The 19,692-nt window shown below is 34.2% G+C and overlaps 1 protein-coding gene across 4 annotated transcripts in view; it reads right to left on the bottom strand.

Moving 5' to 3' along the window:
- The window catches only part of MTX2 (metaxin 2), a 63,610-nt gene that overhangs the window by 7,747 nt on the left and 36,171 nt on the right, over nucleotides 1-19,692 (bottom strand). The window contains exons 3-9 of one of the 4 annotated variants that reach the window (XM_033423629.2): nucleotides 17,554-17,700; nucleotides 9,291-9,363; nucleotides 4,203-4,279; nucleotides 2,844-2,936; nucleotides 2,298-2,336; nucleotides 1,789-1,914; nucleotides 494-570 (exon numbers count right to left, since the gene is read on the bottom strand). In XM_033423629.2, the coding sequence (XP_033279520.1) occupies nucleotides 494-570; nucleotides 1,789-1,914; nucleotides 2,298-2,336; nucleotides 2,844-2,936; nucleotides 4,203-4,279; nucleotides 9,291-9,351 (473 nt within the window). In that variant the 5' untranslated portion in view covers nucleotides 9,352-9,363; nucleotides 17,554-17,700. Of the gene's footprint in view, nucleotides 1-493; nucleotides 571-1,788; nucleotides 1,915-2,297; nucleotides 2,337-2,843; nucleotides 2,937-4,202; nucleotides 4,280-9,290; nucleotides 9,382-11,381; nucleotides 11,461-17,553; nucleotides 17,701-19,692 lie in introns of all 4 variants that reach the window. The other 3 variants (XM_033423628.2, XM_004267352.3, XM_033423630.2) reach the window with 3 other exon arrangements.

Here is a 19,692-nt window from a genome sequence, read left to right as displayed (position 1 = left end):
TTTAAAAGAAAAGTTCATCATAATGCTTGTCCATCCAACAATATTGTTTACAGTTTAGTTTTATTCACTTTTCTAGTCCTCAGGGTATCATCCTTTACAGACAAGTATGGCTACACTTCACGTTTTAATAGTAGTTTGCAAGCTCAGATTTTGTTAACATGTCATAGTTCCATACAAAGCACCTTGAACTACCTCTAGTAGAACCTCTATCATATCATACAATAATGACTGGTTTACATTGTCTACCCTCAGGAGAAAATTCTTAATAGCTAGCACTGCATTTTAGAAATCTTGGTCTCCCAGAAGCTAGTGCTATGCCTGACACCCAAGAAATTAAATGGTTAATGAATGCAAAAATGAACTTTAATATAACTAAATCTTTTCGTAAATATTTCTTGATAAAACAATTCCTCTATGATAAAATGTTTGATACGACATGTATGATAAAATAATAATACAGAAAAGAAACTAACTAAAAAGAATAAATTCTTACTGCTTATTGAAGAAATACGGTTGTGTTCCCAGTCTTTGAGAAAGAGCTTGACAGCACTGGTCTACATCTTCTAAGACCTAACACAAGCAACAGACCCCAGAGAAAAATATTTAAATTAGCAAAGCAATAAAATGTGTCTAAAACTTAATATGTATCATAGTTTATAATAAAAATATAAATTTAGGTAACCATTTTTAGTATATTTAAATCAGACTATAGACCACATAGAGAACATACGTAATAATTTCTATACAAGAAACCGGAAGAAAATTTGAGAGCAAATTTCCTTTAAATACAAGTACATTTAAGTTACTTATAAGGATTATGATCAAGAAAGTTTTTATCTCAAAACTCTACTCCCTACAAAAATGTTTTCCTGAATCCATATAATCAAATGACTTCACATATATTAAAAAATCTGCTTCATAAAGATGACACTGCTGACCTACCATGAGTAAAAATCATTTGAATTGTTTTCCCACTAGTGGAAACAGATTTTATTTACTCCATCCCTATTCATTTACCCAATCCCCCTTGTGGCCAATGGCACACATCAATGAGTTGGCTGACTAGGACTAGGGGTATCCTTGAAAATGAGACATTAATTAGCTTAATGATGCTCAAACGCATGACCTTGACAAGATACATATTTTTATAATTTTGCTACTTCAGTAAATTTAAGACCAAAGAAAAGCAGGTATATTAAGCACTGCATCTAACAGGGTTGGGTTTTTCTTTTTAAGCCCTGATGCTGCAGATCTATATTTATTGGCATAAAAAAATGTCCACAATGTATTGCTGAATGGATAAAAAAAATTAGGTTATAGAGTGGCAGTTATACTATGACCCCATTTAAAGAAAATGTTATTAAGAGACACCTAGAAGAGTGTTCTCCATATAGTTAACAGTGGCAATTTCTAGATGGTAGGATTCCAGCCAACTTTTATTCCGTTTTTGAAGTTTTCGGTATTACATAATTTGTTTTACAATAAGCATGTGTGATTTTTATAAAACAAAAAAGTACTTCATGTCAGAGAAAATAAGAGCAAATGTTTTGTTAATTTTTTTTATTATGTTGGGAGTTTGTGTGTTTTTTTGGCTGCGCCGCGCAGCATGTGGGATCTTAGCTCCCCGACCTGGGATGGAACTGGCACCCCCTGCATTGGAAGTGCAGAGTCTTAACCACTGGACCGCCAGGAAGTCCCCTGGGATTTTTTTTAAAGGACCAACAATTAAAAATCTTTTTTCTTTATGTATTAAAGTTGAGGGTTTTACCAACTTCAATCTGAACTGACCTGGTCCAGAGTCTTGTTACCCCATCCAATAGCTTTCATCTTACGTTTGACTTCCCACTGTTTCTGATAGGCCAAAATATGATTCAGAGGCCAAGGGTAAGGAGATCCATACCTAGCATGAGTGATCTAAAGCAAAAAGATTATGTTAAAAACGTGATTCTAAAGACATAGCCTGTTTTCACAAATAAAATTCTAAGGGAAATATATTTCCAGAGACCACAAACAGCAATCTGAAAAAATAAAACAAAACATAGCTTGCAATCTAAAAATTAAAATTTTAAACCATTCTCTTTAAAAATATATAAACTTTCACATACTCTGCAACCAGTTATATCAAACAATGACACACAGCTTCCCTAAAATGTATGTGCAAGCAAAATTAAAGTGAAAAACTATATCACTAATGGTATAAACCACAATGTTTCATTTATGAGCAGGGACTTATGATTCTGAGCAAAAGTGTTTTTTCATTAAATTTTAATTAAGATAAATGTTGCAGAACCACTCACCTCCCCTACAGTAGCTTCATCACACCACTGAAGATACAACTAGGAAAAAAAAAACAGTCACCAAAACTTTAAAGTATCAAAGAGAAAATGGATAAAGAAAGTTACTTCTTGCCAGGGTAATTTTTTATAAGCCAATGTCATAAAAGTCACATATGTGAGGGTTGTTTTTGTTTTTTCTTGGCTAATGTTGCTACATAGAATTATTAAACTTAATGGTGGTACCTATAAAAATATTTCTTATTCATAGAATACATCTCTAAATGCCATTAAAGTATTTTACAGATACCATTTAAGTGAATTTCACAAGACCAAAATAAAATAATGAGTGGGCAAGAGTCACTCCTGTTTACAAACAGAAAAACTAGAAATGATAATATCAGGCAACTTGTTCAATGATAATGATCAAATAATTTGGGTAACGACACTAGCCCTAGAAGTGGCTTGACTGTTTTCCTATTTTTCAGTAACTTTAACATAACCCATAAGAAAGATGATCTTTTATGAGAGAAAAAGCTTATTTTCAAGGCCTATTATCTTCTATTATACCTCTGCAGTCAACAGCATGTTGTTGACTAATTCCATGTAGGCTTTCATTTCTGCTTTCTGGACTTCATCCAGCCCATCACTAAGAGAATGGCCCTAAAGGGAATTTAAAAAACTTTAAAAGAGCATCATATTAAATATACAAAAACTTTCAGTTATCTTACTACCAAGTAATACAACATCAATGTTTTACTGTAAATGTCCAATGGATTCATTTCCAAAATGCCCCCTAAAACATAATTATTTTATGTGAAAAAATAATACTTTGCTATCACTACAAAATATTAATAAGAAGTATTTACTTGTCATTATAAAAATGTATCTTTCAAGAGACAAAATTACATTATTATTTCACAAAAGAAGAAAAGAGCGATGGTCAGTAAACCTTGTTTTTTTTAAGAGACTAACCTTTTTAGTAATAAAATAAATTCCAAAGATTGACATGTGTTACTTATAAAGTGGTCAAAGATTTTCTTAAATGTTATTAGTAAAGGATAGGGAAATAGACACTAATTTTTAAATTCTAATACAGTATAGTAATGAGTAGATGCATAAAATAGTATAAGCTTTAGTTGTAAGATTTTTAAAATGCATACCCTATAACACTGTATTATCACTCTTAGGAATTTATCCTAAGGAGATAACTTAACAAGTGTACAAAGGTGTACGTACAAGAATATTTGTATTAGCACTCAATAACAGCAGAAAATTGGCAACAACTTCAGTGTCCATCAATAAAGACTTAAATAAATCATAATACATCCATATGATAGAATATTATACAACAATTTAAAAGGATAACATATATCTATAGTCATTAAATGGAAGAATTTCAAAACACACTGATGATTTTAAAAGGCAGGTTGCAAAATAATACATAATAGTATGACCTGTATTTTTCTACATATGCAAAAAAAAATTCTGGAAGCATGTTCCCCAAAATGTTAATGGAGGTTGTTCTTTGATAACTATTAAAATCTAAACTGAATAATAATTCAAATGGGTAAATTAGCATTGATACATTCAACTTTTAAACATATTCTATAACTCCCTTCTCAAAGGTAACCTGATATTTTACAACAATGAAGAGTTTTCATTTGTGACCAAAATTCTCTTAAGCATGAGTTAGAAAATTATCTATCACTTTGTAAAGGTCAAATGGCCTCTTCTGCCACTGACTTACATTATGGGGGGAAAAAAACTTACTCTTTAGAAATATTTCTCTGGTAGTTTATATCAGCATTTTGTAAAACTAGGTTAAAATCAACGTAAATGTTACAACACCCTAAAGAATGATGAATGACTTATTTAAAAGTAACTGTGATCAAATGTATTTAATATATTTAGTATCTTTTTTATTACCTTGGCTTTAACGAATTGGACTATTGGACCAAGTTCCGATACTACTTGATTTCCTACGTGAATAAAAGGTACTTTACCTGTTGAGGGGGAAAAAAAATGTGAAAACACTCTTCATAAATTAAAGTTTGTGCTAAAAAGGAAATCAACACAAAACTGGGATATGTTTTATTAATACACACAGTTTCCTAACACTATGACTTTTGAAAATTATAGTTAAATGCGTATGTTAAATTCTAAAAATTTTTAAACATTAATTACTAATTTTAAAACAAAAGAAAAAAAAGGAGATTCATTTCTAGAGTTCTTATATGTAATAACAGATCAAAATATTCCCTTTTCAGAGCTAACACTAATAAATCACTATATAGCAGTAAATACTAATTATTCAAATTATATGAACCAAGCCTAGTCATTGGTTCATGACCACTGATAGATCCGAAAAAATTAAACTGGGCCTTCTCTTCAGAGTACAATGAATCAATCTATATTTAAGTTACATTTATGAAGCTTATTTTTCTTTTTTTTTACATCTACTACTTTCAAATCTCAGGTACCCATTCAGATCAATTGTTTAAGCACATAATGGTGCATTAATAAATGTTATCTGACTCAAAAATTTCAGGAATTAAGACAATAACAATCTTTGAAGGTATGCTAGCTTATGAATTATAATACAAAGTATGCTCCCAACACATGTGGGGAAAAAAGAATTAGTATGCTTACAAAAACTGGTTTCCCTAAATAAATGCCACATTAAAAAAGTAATACTTCATTTTTTTAAATACTAATAATAGATGAAATTATCAGAGATGATGATCTCCAAATAGCAATAAAGTCTACCTCAAATGCTAGAGGATGAAACTTTGTCAGACCTAGTTCAAATAGAGTTCACACTAACAGCTGGCTTCTTCGCGGTCCTTTTCAAGAGATTCACTCCTCTCTGGCTTAGACAGCCTGAGGGTAATGGATGAGGTGCACAGCACCAACAAAAGCTTCATCTGCGTCCACAGGACATTACAAAGGAAAGGCAGGCCTTTTGGAATACAACTCAACAGAGGTATTTAGAAGACATTTCCATTTACCAATATAAAAACACTGAATTCTGCATTCCTTTTTTCTACCGCTTTATAAATCTTTCAAAAGAGAAAAAAATTTCTTATCTGCATTAAGAATTAGATCATACTCTTTTTAAACTTGGGATAATATCTTTGTAACTACTATACTGATAGAAATAGTGCAGGTCCTCTGAGATAATATGACCAGAGAATGAAAACGATTTGTGAATGAATGTCTAGACTGAAGAGTATTTTGTGGTGGTACATTTTGAGATCAAAGTATATTTCTCATTTTCATTATCCAGTTTGGAGTTCTTGGAAGACAGAGTTTATACTGGCATACCTTGTCTTATTGTACTTTGCTTTATTGTGCTTTGCAGATATTGCGTGTTTTTACAAACTGAAGGTTATGTGGCAACCCCGAATTGAGTAAGTGTATTGGTGCCATTTTTCCAACAGCATTTGCTTACTTTATGTCTCTGTATCACATTTTGGTAATTTTCACAATACTTCAAACATTTTCATTATTATTATATTTGTTATAAATATAAAACTTTAAAGGATGAGGAGTTGCTTCTTATGGATGAGCAAAGAAAGTGGTTTCTTGAAATAAAATCTACTCTTAGTGAAGATGCTGTGAAGACTGTTGAAATGACAACAAAGGATTTAGAATATTACATAAACTTAGTTTATAAAACAGCACCAGGGCTTGAGAGGATTGACTGCAATTCTGAAAGACGTTCTACTGTGGGTAAAATGCTATCAAACAGCATTCCATGCTACAGAGAAATCATTTGTGAAAGGAAGAGTCAATCGAAAAGGCAAACTTCAATGTTGTCTTATTTTAAGAAATGTCCAGGGACTTCCCTGGTGGCACAGTGGTTGAGAATCCGCCTGCCAATGCACGGGACACAGGTTCGAGACCTGGTCCGGGAAGATCCCACGTACTGCGGAGCAACTGAGCCCGTGCGCCACAGCTACTGAGCCTACACTCTACAGCCCGCGAGCCACAACTACTGATGCCATGTGCCACAACTACTGAAGCCCACGCACCTAGAGCCCGTGCTCCGCAACAAGGGAAGCCACTGCAATGAGAAGCCCACACACCACAACGAAGAGTGGCCCCCACTGACCGCAACTGGAGGGGGCCCGCGCACAGCAACGAAGACCCAACGCAGCAATCAATCAATCAATGAGTGAATGAATTAATGAATGAAAGAAACAATAAGAAATGGCCAGAGCCATCCCAACCTTCAGCAACCACCACCCTGATCAGCCAGCAGCCATCAATATGGAGGTAAGACCCTCCGCCAGCAAAAAGGTTTTGACTCACTGAAGGCTCAGATGATGGTTAGCATTTTTTAGCAATAAAATATTCCTAATGGAGATATGTATAGTGTTTTTTTAGCCACAATGTTATTTCACACTTAACAGACTACAGTACAGTGTAAACATAACTTTTATATGCATCGGGAAACCAAAAATATCCATGTGACTCACTTTATTGCGATATTCGCTTTACTGTGGTGGTCTGGAACCAAACCCCACAGTATCTCAAGGTATGCCTGTATTTTGTTTCTTTTCTTAAAAATACTCCGAGCATTGTAGATTCTGAAGCAGGGAAGCAGTGTGGGTAGCCAACTGAATACTCATATATCTCTAAATACAAAGCAATAAATAAAAATCAAGGCAACAAGGGACTTACCTGGTGGTGCAGTGGATAAGAATCCACCTGCCAATGCAGGGGACACGGGTTTGAGCCCTGGTCCAGGAAGATCTCACATACCATGGAGCAACTAAGCCCGCATTCCACAACTACTGAGCTTGCGCTCTAGAGCCCGCGAACCACAAATACTGAGCCCACGTGCCACAACTACTGAAGCTCAGGCGCCTAAAGCCCATGCTCCGCAACAAGAGAAGCCACCACAATGAGAAGCCCGCGCACCACAATGAAGAGTAGCCCCTGCTCGCCACAACTAGAGAAAGCCCATGCACAGCAACGAAGACCCACGCAGCCAAAAAATTAATTAATTAATTTTTTTAAAAAAATCAAGGCAACAAGTTAGAAGTAAATAATGTTTTCTGTCACTAGCCTGACTTAAGGTGGAGCCAGTGTTATATCCTTATTATTGGAGGTGATCAGGCAAAAGCAGAGTGAGACAGTTATTCTCTGGCACCAATCAAAGGTCATAAAAAAAACCCCAAAGGCCCTGCTTCTCATTTTAGGCAGAATAATCATTTTTGGAACTTTTATATTTAAAGAAAGCAAGATGTTGCCAAGCAAGTTTATTTATTCAGAGAATATTAGAAATAGAAAGGACCTTGGATGTCATCTAATGCAACCACCTCATATTACAGATGAAGCCACTGAGACTCAAAGAAAAGAAGTGAAACTTCCCAAGAAAACTGTTAACATGTGACAAAGTCACAGAAGGGTTAGACTAAAAATTTCCTAACTCTTAGCCAAGTGGTCTTCTGACTATTCCATGGTGTTCTCTGCTCTAAAAATCTACCAACAACCAGATCAAACAAGCAAATAAAATATAACACATTCCCATGGTCACCCAAATCGTATGATGAAAGAAACACTAGAGATGATGAAATTTAAATACCTTAATAGAAAGTGTCATTTTCATCTACCTATAGGAGACTTCTCCTATGCATATATGTATATATGCATGTATTGTAGTCTCTATACTATTTATGTTTGTCTTTCCTAGAATCTATAAAGATGGATAACTACCTAGGTAATACTACATATAGTACAGTCATTTTAGGAAATAGGTGGATAAGCTATATGGCTTCTCCTTGATTTGTCAAAGATATTAACTTTAGTATTAGATTACTAACCTTTTTATATGTATATCTACACTCTTTGTATGACTACACAGAGGAAAAAGATGGACAGAACCCAATATAATTCATTTCACCAGAATTCAATAAAGTTTATAAAACCTATGTATAAACTTAAAACAAAATGATTCAATTAATAGCCTTCAAGAATCTAAAAGATGTATATGTTTATAAGTCTAAAAATTCTTCTATTGAAACGTTTTTAAAATGTATATTCATAAACCTATAAATGTAGAGATATTCATATAGAATTTTCAGTGTGTATAGAGAGGGTGTCTTCACAACTGTTGACAATTATTACCACCCTTAAGAGTTTATGATGAAAAAAATGTCATTCCTAACGATCCAAGTCATTCCTAAATTATCACCACAATAAAAAGATCGATAAATGTCTCCCTAAAAAGCAACGTAATACACTTGTACCAATCGGTTATATTCAACGAATTTATTCATAAAGCAGTGGTTCTATGTGTTATTATTGCTCCAGCAAAACCATAAGTATAATAACCCATACCAATTCTATTTATTTATCAGATTTGGTGGCACTATATTTTTATATTAAAAATTACCTGAATCATATTTATTTAAAACTGTACCTTAATCTACTAATACATGATACACAGAAAAGGCAATACTGATTATAAAAAATAACAGAAAGGCTAAAACCTTAGTAAGAAAAAGTAACTTAAAAACTTAAAATGAAACAAAAAGAATCAGAAACCAAAGACCAAAGACATTCAAAGACAGATCTATGACATGTTAATTTAATTATTCCACAATCTCTCTTCTTCCATTGGCATAATGGGAGAATACAATTTAAAGAAGTGTATTTAATAATAAATGGATTCACATATTAAAATTTGTTTTCTGAAGAAGGAACAGTCTTATGTAAATAAGACTGGGGGAAATCTGAGATTATGCATTTTCTTAACATTTACTATTTGAAACAATTCCCCTAACTTTCCAGTAATCATCTCTGACCACAGAGTTGAAATGAGTAGACATGTCACCCCAAGACTGTCAAGTTTGCAACTGTTACTTTATAGAATGGGAAAATTCTTCAAAGGGTAAACAAAAAATATAGGCATTTAAAAAATCTAGGTACAAACTGGACTATCACTGCAATTTTATCAATGCAGGATATTAACAGAGAAGAAAAACAAAACTAAAAAACACTTACCAGATGGAGACATATATTCTGCATTTGCCCTGCAAACCACTTTGACGGGCAGATTACACATCTGCAAAAAGGCCTGTCAACCAAGAGAAGTCTACAGTAAGTCTAGTGAAAGTATATGCATATTCGAACACAACTTTTTATTTATTTCTTTTCCAAACTTAATAGCTCAGGAAAAGAAAAAGAATGAATCAACTTAAAGTGAAAGATTTGTACTCTAAAACAAAAATAAAATGTCATTTCAATACTAAAAATCAATATGACTTAGACACCAGTAAATGTATAAAACTTAAAGCATTTATACACAAAAATGTAAATTATCCACTTATTTTACTGCATTAGTTTATGTAAGTCAGCAATACTGTGTATTTATTTAATTTTCTTTAACAGATGACTAAAGTCCAAACTTTATAAGCTATTACTAACTTCCACTACTCTTTACAGAATCCTTATCTTTCCTGTCTTAGGGGAAAACTCTCAAAATGTTAATTTTACTACTTCAAAGTTCTCTCCAATAATACTCAACATCCTAATGTGTAGCTTTCATGCTTATTAACTCACTTTTTAAAGATATAGAATTGTTTATTTTTACTTTGTTTAGAGCAACAAAAATTTTATAAGTGACTTAATTGTCTAACAATAGGGAACTGTTAAATTATTTATGGTAAATGCAAACCATATAATTTTATACAACAATTTTTTAAAATCATTAATTATATCTTCACACATGACTGCCTGAAATAAGAACTTTATTTCCAAAGCTTCCTTCCAACTGGGTGTGACCAATGTCTAAATTCTGGCCAACGGGACTCAAAGTTCCGGGCAACTGCTCGGGAAGTTTCTTTAAAAAGAAGAGATATGACCTCTCTTTTTCCTTCTTGCTGACTAGAATGTGAAAAAGATGACTTACAGCCACCGTAGCCAAACTGAATCACAGTAAAAGCTGAGTGTTGAAGATGGTAGAGCAACAAGAAGAGGCAGGAAGCCTAAGTTTTTGATAATCATTCAGTCCCAAACCTGGATTACTTGTATTAAAAAAAAGAAAGAAAGAAACTTCTATCCTTTTAAGCCACTGCTATTTTGGGTTTTCCATAACTCACAGCCAAACCTAATCCTGACTAATTTACCAACAATTACTGTTTCTAAGTTTAAACAGCACCTCACCCAAACAAAAGTTGACTCCTCTATGTCTATGTAAGTATAACTAACAGTCCTCTAAATACTATAACCTATGCTCCCAATTTATAACAATAATAGTGAGCTTCTTGGTTGGCCCACAAGTATGGACTCCAGGTAGTGGTTCTCAAGCTTCAGCGTACCATCAAAGTCATGTGGAAGGCTTGTTAAAACACGGATTGCTAAGAAGGGAAGAATTAGCATAAGTATAAAGAGACCTTTCAAGAAGACTGAGAAGGAAGAAGTGAATTAAGAAGGGTCAGCTCCCTTCTATTATATATGTATCTGTACCCAATGATGGAAAAAGGTTGAGCTCGTTAAAACATATATAGGAAATAGGCTGAAATGACAAGAACCAGGCAGAATAACTGACATACAAGATCCATGAGAAGATAAAAAGGAATGAAATAAGAGCACAGGTGGAAGCATCTGTTTTTTTCAGGAAACAGGACACTTTTTCCACTGTACTTGCAAGGGGTGGTCAGCATCAGTGATGATGACTGCAAGCTGATAAGTGAGAAGGACAAGAAAATGAGGGAGTGCTCATATTCTGTGAAATGGGAGAAAAAACCGTCTGCCGAGAATGTAGGACCAAGAGGGGGTTTAGGCCTTCAGAAGAACAAAAAGAATTTGAAAGAACTGCTTAATGCATCTTCTCAAAGGTCAGAATAATACTCAGTTGTTAGTTAACAATCATAGTACTATATAAAATAGCAAATATGGTATATTTTGCTAACCTCCATGTATATTGGTAACTGTACTAATCATTGTTCCAAAAAGCTGTGTTTCACTAAAAGAGATTAAGCAAAATTGAAACGTTCTACAATTGAAGCCGTGTTTCCAGTCCTGTGAATTTTTTACTTCTTTACTAAAAAATAACTGGCTTAATTTTAACCAATTTAACAACATTCAACTTACCACAGACCTCAATTGATGGCACAATTCTACTTAGCCAAAAGATTAATTTTATGGCATTTACTGCAATTATTCTTCATCCCTGATTCAAAAGAAATTTTCTGAATTAATCTGAATTAATCACAAAGAAGTCTGATGTCACAAACACAGTATTTTCATCCAAACATTAAAAATGCAAACCAAAACATTACCATTATGTCTTCAAGAATATAAAAATTCCAAATCCAAAACAGACTTTGATTCAACAGTATTTCTCCTTTCTCTTGTAGCACAGGAGAAAAATCTCTGAGGCTCCAGAATAGGACTTTCACCTTTCACTTGCATTTTCAATCTCTTATCAGCACCTCAAATACTCTAATTAAAACAGGTATGATACACCAACCTAAAACACATTTTATTTTCAATTCTGAATAGCAATCTGCATACTTTTATTCTTATGTAAATACAAACAAAAATGTAGTTCTAATCATCATAAGGAAAGTTAGGAAAATTCAGCCAACTCCTATTCCTCTGTTGGATACATTATTCCAAACTAATTCAAGTGATTGACAACATAAAATAATTTAAATAAAAAATTTAGCACATCCTATGAGAACAATGATTTATAACTGTGCTGTCTAGTATGGTAGCCACCAGTCACCTGTGGCTATTTAACTTAAATTTAAATTGATTAAATTTGAATAAAATTTTTAATTCAGTTCCCCAGTCACACTAGCCATTTCACATGCTCAATAGCCATATGTGGCTAGTGGCTACCATATTTATTGGCCAGTACAAATAACAGAACATTTCCATCATCACAGAAAGTTCTACTGGACACTGTGGGTCTATTGCAATAGCAATGGTAATAGCAATAGCAATAGCAATGGTAATCAGTGCATAAAAGATACCTCAGCAAAACAGGCTGACATCATCTGAAAGAGATTAGGCTAAATATTATAAAAACAACCTGCATAGTATTACAGTGATGACTGTGAGACATTAAACACCATAATATTTTCAATTTTCAGAAAGAACTAATATAGGGTTTACTCATTTGCTGAGCAACCCCAATTGACAAAATGGGTCAGGTAAGTTTATTAAAATGTGAAAACTAAGAACTTTAGAATGAATAAATTAAAGCACAGCCAATCAATATATTCTTTGAATATAAATTTACTGAGTACCTAAACATATGACATAGTAGGACTTTTTTAAACACACACACACACACATGCACACAGAACATAATACCCAGTACCTAAAGTCTAAGACCCTGAAATTTAATCAGCTTCATGTAGTTTCAACATATTGAGTGAATTAATTGAGTTCACAGCGTCAAAAAAATTCATTGAAGGGTATGTCTGTATATTTTTTTATTTCCACAAAAAAATTCAAAGGAAAAAAGTAATACTAGATCATCTAGAACCAGTTAAACTTGAAGGATTGAACTTACACATTTACCTCTGCAACCTTTCAAAAAATCCAATGAAGTAACAGTGAAGAAGCAGAAAATGTGTAAACCCAGAAAAACACAAAGAATGGAAGAGGAGACCAAAGCAGACCAGAGATGTCAACCCATTTTTAAAGATAAAAAGCAGACTTAGCAGGGCAGAGCAAGCTGAAACCTAAGGGCATGCAGAGGAGAAAATCAATACATTTGCAACACAGAAACTGGGAAGATTCCGAAACTGGAGGCACCAAGTACCACAGAAGGCAGAGGTGAGGTAAAGGACTAAAAATAGGAGAATTGGATGAAAGTCTGTAAAAGCATCAGACAACTAGCCCGCCCCCAATCTGGCAGGAGACAGGGGTTCATTCTCTGGAGAAACCCAACCAGAGAGGCTCCTGACTCAGGACCCAAGCACAGCAGAGGGCCCTGGGTAGAGGGTCACACTGGAAGGAAGGTTAAGGGAAAGTATGTACACTGTAGAGAGCCACAGCACCCTCTCCCTCTCAGCTCCCAAACACTGGCAGCCACAGTAAGTCCTCCAGAGTACCCCTCCATAGAAAACATCTACCAATACTGATGATTTTAGTGAGGGGTAGGGACAGTGGCCAAAAAATGGCCACTGTGCAATCAGTCTATAGTGAAGCCCGCATGTCAAAAAGTTCCTCAATGCCCCATCAGCTTTTTAGTGCCTCAATCTTAAATATAAATTGTTAGCAGAGGTCAACAGATATTTGAGGAAAGCCTCAAACATACAGAGCCAAAACAAACTACAAAAAAAAGTAGTTGAGAGGAAACAGAAAATGCAGACAGCAACTTCAAAGAAAAATTATAATGGCTAATATTCATTGAGCACTTACTATGTGCCAGGTACTTGCATAAGAGCTTAACTCTATGAGGTAGGTACAAAAAAAAATCCCTATTTTAAGATGAGAAAACAGAAGTACAGGGAGGTCAAGGAATCTATTCAAGGCATATAGGAAGAAAGGAAAGGAGGGAGGGAAGAAAGGAGAGAAAAAGGGAAAGAAAGGAAAAAAAGAAAGAAAGAAAAAGGGAAAAAAGGAAAATGAAAAGAAGCAAAGCATACAAAGGACTGAGATGACACTGAATGTCTCAAAAGAAGCTCCAAAAGCTAAAGGATGACAAAAGGCTTTCAAAATTCTAACGAAAAATCTTGCCAACCTAAAATTCTACATGTGGCCAAGGAATCAATCAGGTGTGAAGATAGAATTTTAAAAAAACATAACACAAGCAAGGTCTTTTTTAAAAGCCTAAAATAAAAATAATAAACCAAGAAAAAAAGAACATAGGATGCAGAAAATTAGGGAATCCAACATAAAAGGAAGGCAAGAAGAATTCCCTGAATGATGATGAACAGCAGTCTTAACAACGAGCTATGACGCCAACCAAGTAAGAAACTGTCCCAATTAAAGTAGAAGGAACAGGGCTTTCAAAGGTAATAGTTCCAAGAAATAAATAAATAAATAAAGAACCTGACGCATTTGACCATTGTGAGGGGGAGTTTTACAGTTCAGTCAAAGAGTTTAGGAGAGAAAACTACCCAAATGAATTAAATAAAGCAATTATTTACTCAATGGAAAAAAAATCATATAGAAAGAATATGTTCATTGTACACTAAGCCACTCAGCTGGGGTCAATATTTACATTCTAATTATAAGATAAACACTGAATATTAATTTAACAAAGTTAAAGAACTATTGGGAAGATGGAGAAGGAGAAGCGGAAGAGAGCTGCAAATGGTAAATTTCATAGTGGAATTCAATAGATATATTTAAATTAAAAAATGAAATGGCAACACAAGCATCTTACTTAGAAATATAGAGGTAAATACCAAGGGAAAAAAAATACAGCTGAAAGAACAGAAAGTGGTTGTTTCTGGGTATCAGGATTTGGGGTGAGGTAAGGGTGGGACAGTCGACTGTTTTCTGTGTGTGATAAGACTCCCATATATTGATGGTGGGAGTGGTAAACGAGCCAACCACTTTGAACTGTTTGGTAATATTGACTATTAAGCAGATGCCTACTCTGTCAGCCAACAATTCCGCTCCCAGAAATACACCAAAAAGAAACGAGGCATATAGCCACTAACATACAAGAATGCTCCTAGCAACTTCGTCCATATAATCAAATAAAGGAACTCAAATGTCCGTTAACATGAGCAGCAACTCTAAAATTCCTAATTCCAAGCTAAAAAGGATATATAATGTTACCAATTGCTATTATAAAAAAGCAAAAAATATAAAAAGATTACACATTTTTCTTAACTCTAAATTCTTTAGAAATAGCATACTTGGACAACTTTTAAATCAGAGAAATTCTAGAAACAATCCCAGAAGGTAACACCTATGATAATCCATGAAGATTCTAAATTCTATTTCTTCAGTAATTACTTCTGAATCATATCTTCTGGGAACTACAGCTCAAATATTTTGTAAAAACTAGTTTTGAGAAACAGAATATATTTCATTTACATATAATTGAAACTAAGGCCAGGAGTCTAAAGAAATAAGAACAATCTGTTACCAATCAATTTGACCCTTACAAATACTTTAAATCCTATATGCTAAAGTTATTTTAGATAACAGTGCCACTCCTTTTATTAGATCATAAAACTAGCATCTTAAATGTTGGGGGAAAACCTAACACATGTTGCAGATAAAGGAACGTCTTGTGATTGCTGGGGTCAGGTGGGGTGGGGGTGGCAGCAGTGGGAGGGATGAATGAACTGGGAGTGCGGGGTTAGCAGAAACAAACTACTATATATAGGATGGATAAACAACAAGGTCCTACTGTAGAGCACAGGGAACTACATTCGGTATCCTGTGATAGACCAGAATGGGAAAGAATATGAGAAAGAATGTATATATATGTATAACTGAATCACTTTCCTGTATAGTAGAAATTAACACAACATTGTCAATCAACTATATGTCAATAAAATAAATTTTTAAAAAAAGAATGTCAGAAATATAGACAGGGATCCTGTAACAGCAATCCTTCAGTAACACAGTGGCAAGGCTTCTGATTCCTCTTTCTTCTCATTTCAGAACCCTCTGTCTTCTAAAACTAGCTTTTACTGCTGTAATTCCCAGTTACGTGCCTGGTACATAACAGATAATAATTATCAGCTCAATGAATAAATGAACAAACACACAAAAATCTGAACAATACGTAAACCACAAAATAAACAAAGAGTAGAGAATCCAAAACTCAGTACACCTAGTTCTAGTCATACATGAACTTTTCTAAATGAAACAACAGAAACTTCTGATAATAAAAACACAGGGGGAAAAATAGGCTGCTTTTGTCAAAATTCAAAACAAAATTTATACTCAACCACTGGTCGGGGTATAAATCAATGTAATCTTTTTAAAGGGCACATTGGTAACATCTACCAAAATTCTAAATACACATAGCCTTTGACCCAGTAATTGTATTGCTAGAAATATATCATATGGGCATATTTACATAAGATTATATAAGATATATATAAGGATATTCACACCTAAGCCCTATTTATAGTAGCAAAGTAATAATTATAACAATAGCCTAATATCCATCAATAAGAGACTGGTTCAATAAACTGTGGTGAATCTATTAATGGAATATTTGTAGCCTTCAAAGGAGAATGAGGTTGCCCCTCAACTGAACTTCTCACACTAAACTCCAAAGACATTTCTCATCTGGGCTACTGAATGACATAAGACAGTATACACCAAATGCAGAATTCCTTTTTGTATTATTTTTCTTCTAAAGGCCTGGAGCAAATCACTTAAACCATAGCTTAATAAGGCCTGCAAAAAGCTAATTTATTTGGTCCATTGCATAGCTTCCTGGGAACTAACTTGGTAGGAGGATATAATTTTGAATATCTAGAAGAATGAATGGAAAGCAATTATTCACTCATTCACTCACTCACTCAATATTATTGAGCACGTGCTATAATATCAGAAACTGTTCTTGACACTGGGAATAGAGTGGTCCCAGACCTCATGGAGTTTACATTCTAATGGAGACGGATGATAAGCAAATAAACAAGAATAGATCCACTGTGATTCCTGCTACTTAGAAATACAAAGCAGTGTGAGGGTATTGCCACTATATGTAGGATGGTCAGATAAGGGTTCACCGGTAACATAACATCTGAGCATAAACCTGAAGAAAGTTAGGGAGCAAGCCATGTAGGTTTCTAGGAGAAGAGCAGTCCAAGTTCAAAGCAGTTCTGTGATTCAACTGGAGTGTTTGAGGAACAGCAACAAGACCTGTGTGACAATGCAAACTAAGGAAGTGAGTGGTAAGAGACGAGCTCAGAGAGACAACCAGGAGATCATGTAGGACATATAGATAATTGTAAGGATTGTGGCTTTTAATCTGAGTGAGACGAACAATCATTACAGGGGCTTGAGCTGAGGATTGCTGGAATCTGACTGACATTTTAAAGGATTACAAACCACTATACAGAGATTAGATTGTAAAGAGTAGAAGGGTGGAAACACAAGAACTAGTTAAGAAAATTTTGCACTAATCCAGGCAAGAAATGATGGCAGCCCAGGCCAGGATAGGAGAGCTGGAGGTGGTAAGAAGTCAGATTCTGGCTATGTTTTCAAGGTAGGGCCAAAAAGATTTGCTGGTAACTGGATGTGGACATAGCAAAAAAAGAGAGGACTCCAAAGATGACTCAAAGTTTCTCACATAAACAATAAGAAAGACGGAATTGCCATTTACCAAAATAGGAAAAACTGTGGGATGAGCAGGTTTTAGTGGGAGGAGGAGGATTCAGGGGTCTTTAGGTGGTCTTCTCTAATTACCGCTTCTCCGTTAGACTTCTGACAGGCAATGAACAGCAGAAAACTCTGCTCTCTTTTCAAAGGCCTGGAGTTGCAAATGGCACAGTTATATGCTTTGAAACCAGATAAACAGATTCTAATGAAACATCAAGAAGCCCAATCTCAAAGGCCACCCCATCTCTTTTATGAACAAAGGTGACAGAAATACCTACAAATCAGTATCATCTTTGTCAACACTTTCCTGCAAGTATGGTAATATCAAGGTGTTAAGAAATGGGTAGAGCTACAGATATTATGCAGAATAAACACACAATCAAGGACAGCTTTAATCTTTGATCTTTTCTGCATCTATAGCCCACCACGCTTAAAAACTGAAAAGTCAATTTAACACCTGGTTAAACAAGAAGCTTTAAGAAGCTAAGAAACCATCTGATAAGAATAGTATTATCTTCTGAAAATTTACTGAGAAGTAACACATGAAGGAGCCACTGTCAGCCGGAGTCCTTTAAAATCTCAGCAACTATGTCCCAGTTGTCAGAAAATTTAAAATAAGCATGCAAGTCTCACAATTAATATAAGCAGGTAAGCAGAATAACATTAATGAGCAAATCAAACAAAACAAAACATCTCAAATAGTGTTCCAGAAAAAATCTAGAGGGAAATCAGTGGAATTAAATTTAAGCCAAAAAGTCATCAATTTCTTTTACAGAAAACAATAATTATGATGGTCCCTGACAGAAGTAAGGAAATAGAATCTACAACCTTAAAAACCTTAAAATATCAAATATCCTTTGTTTTAATTGCATTATGTTAACAACAACCAAAAAGGTAATTAAAAATATTCAGTTCATGAAATGGTGTAAAGGGCTCAACCCTGGTTAAATGGAAACACAGCCAGCCAACAACAGGCCCACCCTGGTCACTGCATTTGCACATGGAAGATGCTGCCTCATTGAGATGCTGTCCTTACCATCATTTAGAGTAATTTGACTTTCTGTTGCTGACTCATAAGCCATACCACTCTTATGACTGGGCTACTATTAGCACACTCTCACTCCTTATTTGTCACTGGTTAAGTGCCCTAGCAGAACCTAATGGATCCTAACAGAGTAGAGATTTAAGAAGCAAACTGTTTAAGTGGGAGACTATAGTGTCTTTTGAAAAATGGGAATCCCCTGCATCAGTCTTAAAAGTCAATATAGAACAAAAAAAGTTAATAGAGCAGTAAGACAGCTCTGGGTGGAATCTTGGTGATGACTGTGTTAATCTGAGAAAGTTTCTTTACCTTGTAAGCTTTCCCATTTCTAAAATGAAGACACCTTATTATGCAAATTAACTGAAGTGTTGTATGTAAAACACTTTACATACTGTCTGGCACATAGTATTTCAATAAATATAAGGTATTGTTATTAAAATTAGTAGTAATAATATTAGTAATAATAAATACTCATAAAGCTATCTGCAAAAGAAGAAAGACTATTTAACCTTGGTGATTTCACAAGAAAACTTCACTTATTTTATTACCTATTAAACACCTCCTTAAGAGAAAAGGGCAAATAATAATTATATACTGTAACTTAGTTATATTTATTTATAATCAAAATAGAAAAATTGTGCACTAAGACAGAAATCTCTAAGTAGATATTAAAAGAATAAGGGAACATAACCAAAAGCTTATACAATATAAAATCTTCTCAACAAGGCAAAAACAACTGAAGACATTTTGATATTGACATAAACTTTTACTTTACAAATAATTTTTCAAAGTCATACACACTGATGAAACTGATAAAAGGCCTCCCCCTACAGAACATAAGTTCCATTAGTACATGGTGACCACGCCTATCTTGTTCACTACTTTATCCTCAGCACACCACAGGTTCTCAACAATTGCTTAATGAATAAGACACAGATATTCACAATAATAAATACAAACATACCTAAGTTCATAGAAAACAAGTAAGCTACAACAAAGATTAGCATTTCGTTATTTTATGTTACCAAAGCTCACTGCATTAAAAAGATCAATGTAACTCCTGTTAAATTCAGAGGTATTTAAGTAGGTATGTTTTTTTTT

The sequence above is a fragment of the Orcinus orca genome, chromosome 7, assembly GCF_937001465.1.
Source record: "Orcinus orca chromosome 7, mOrcOrc1.1, whole genome shotgun sequence".
Classification (NCBI taxonomy): Eukaryota; Metazoa; Chordata; class Mammalia; order Artiodactyla; family Delphinidae; genus Orcinus; species Orcinus orca.
Note: the sequence above shows the minus strand (reverse complement) of the source record. Positions and strands in the feature narration are given on the sequence as shown.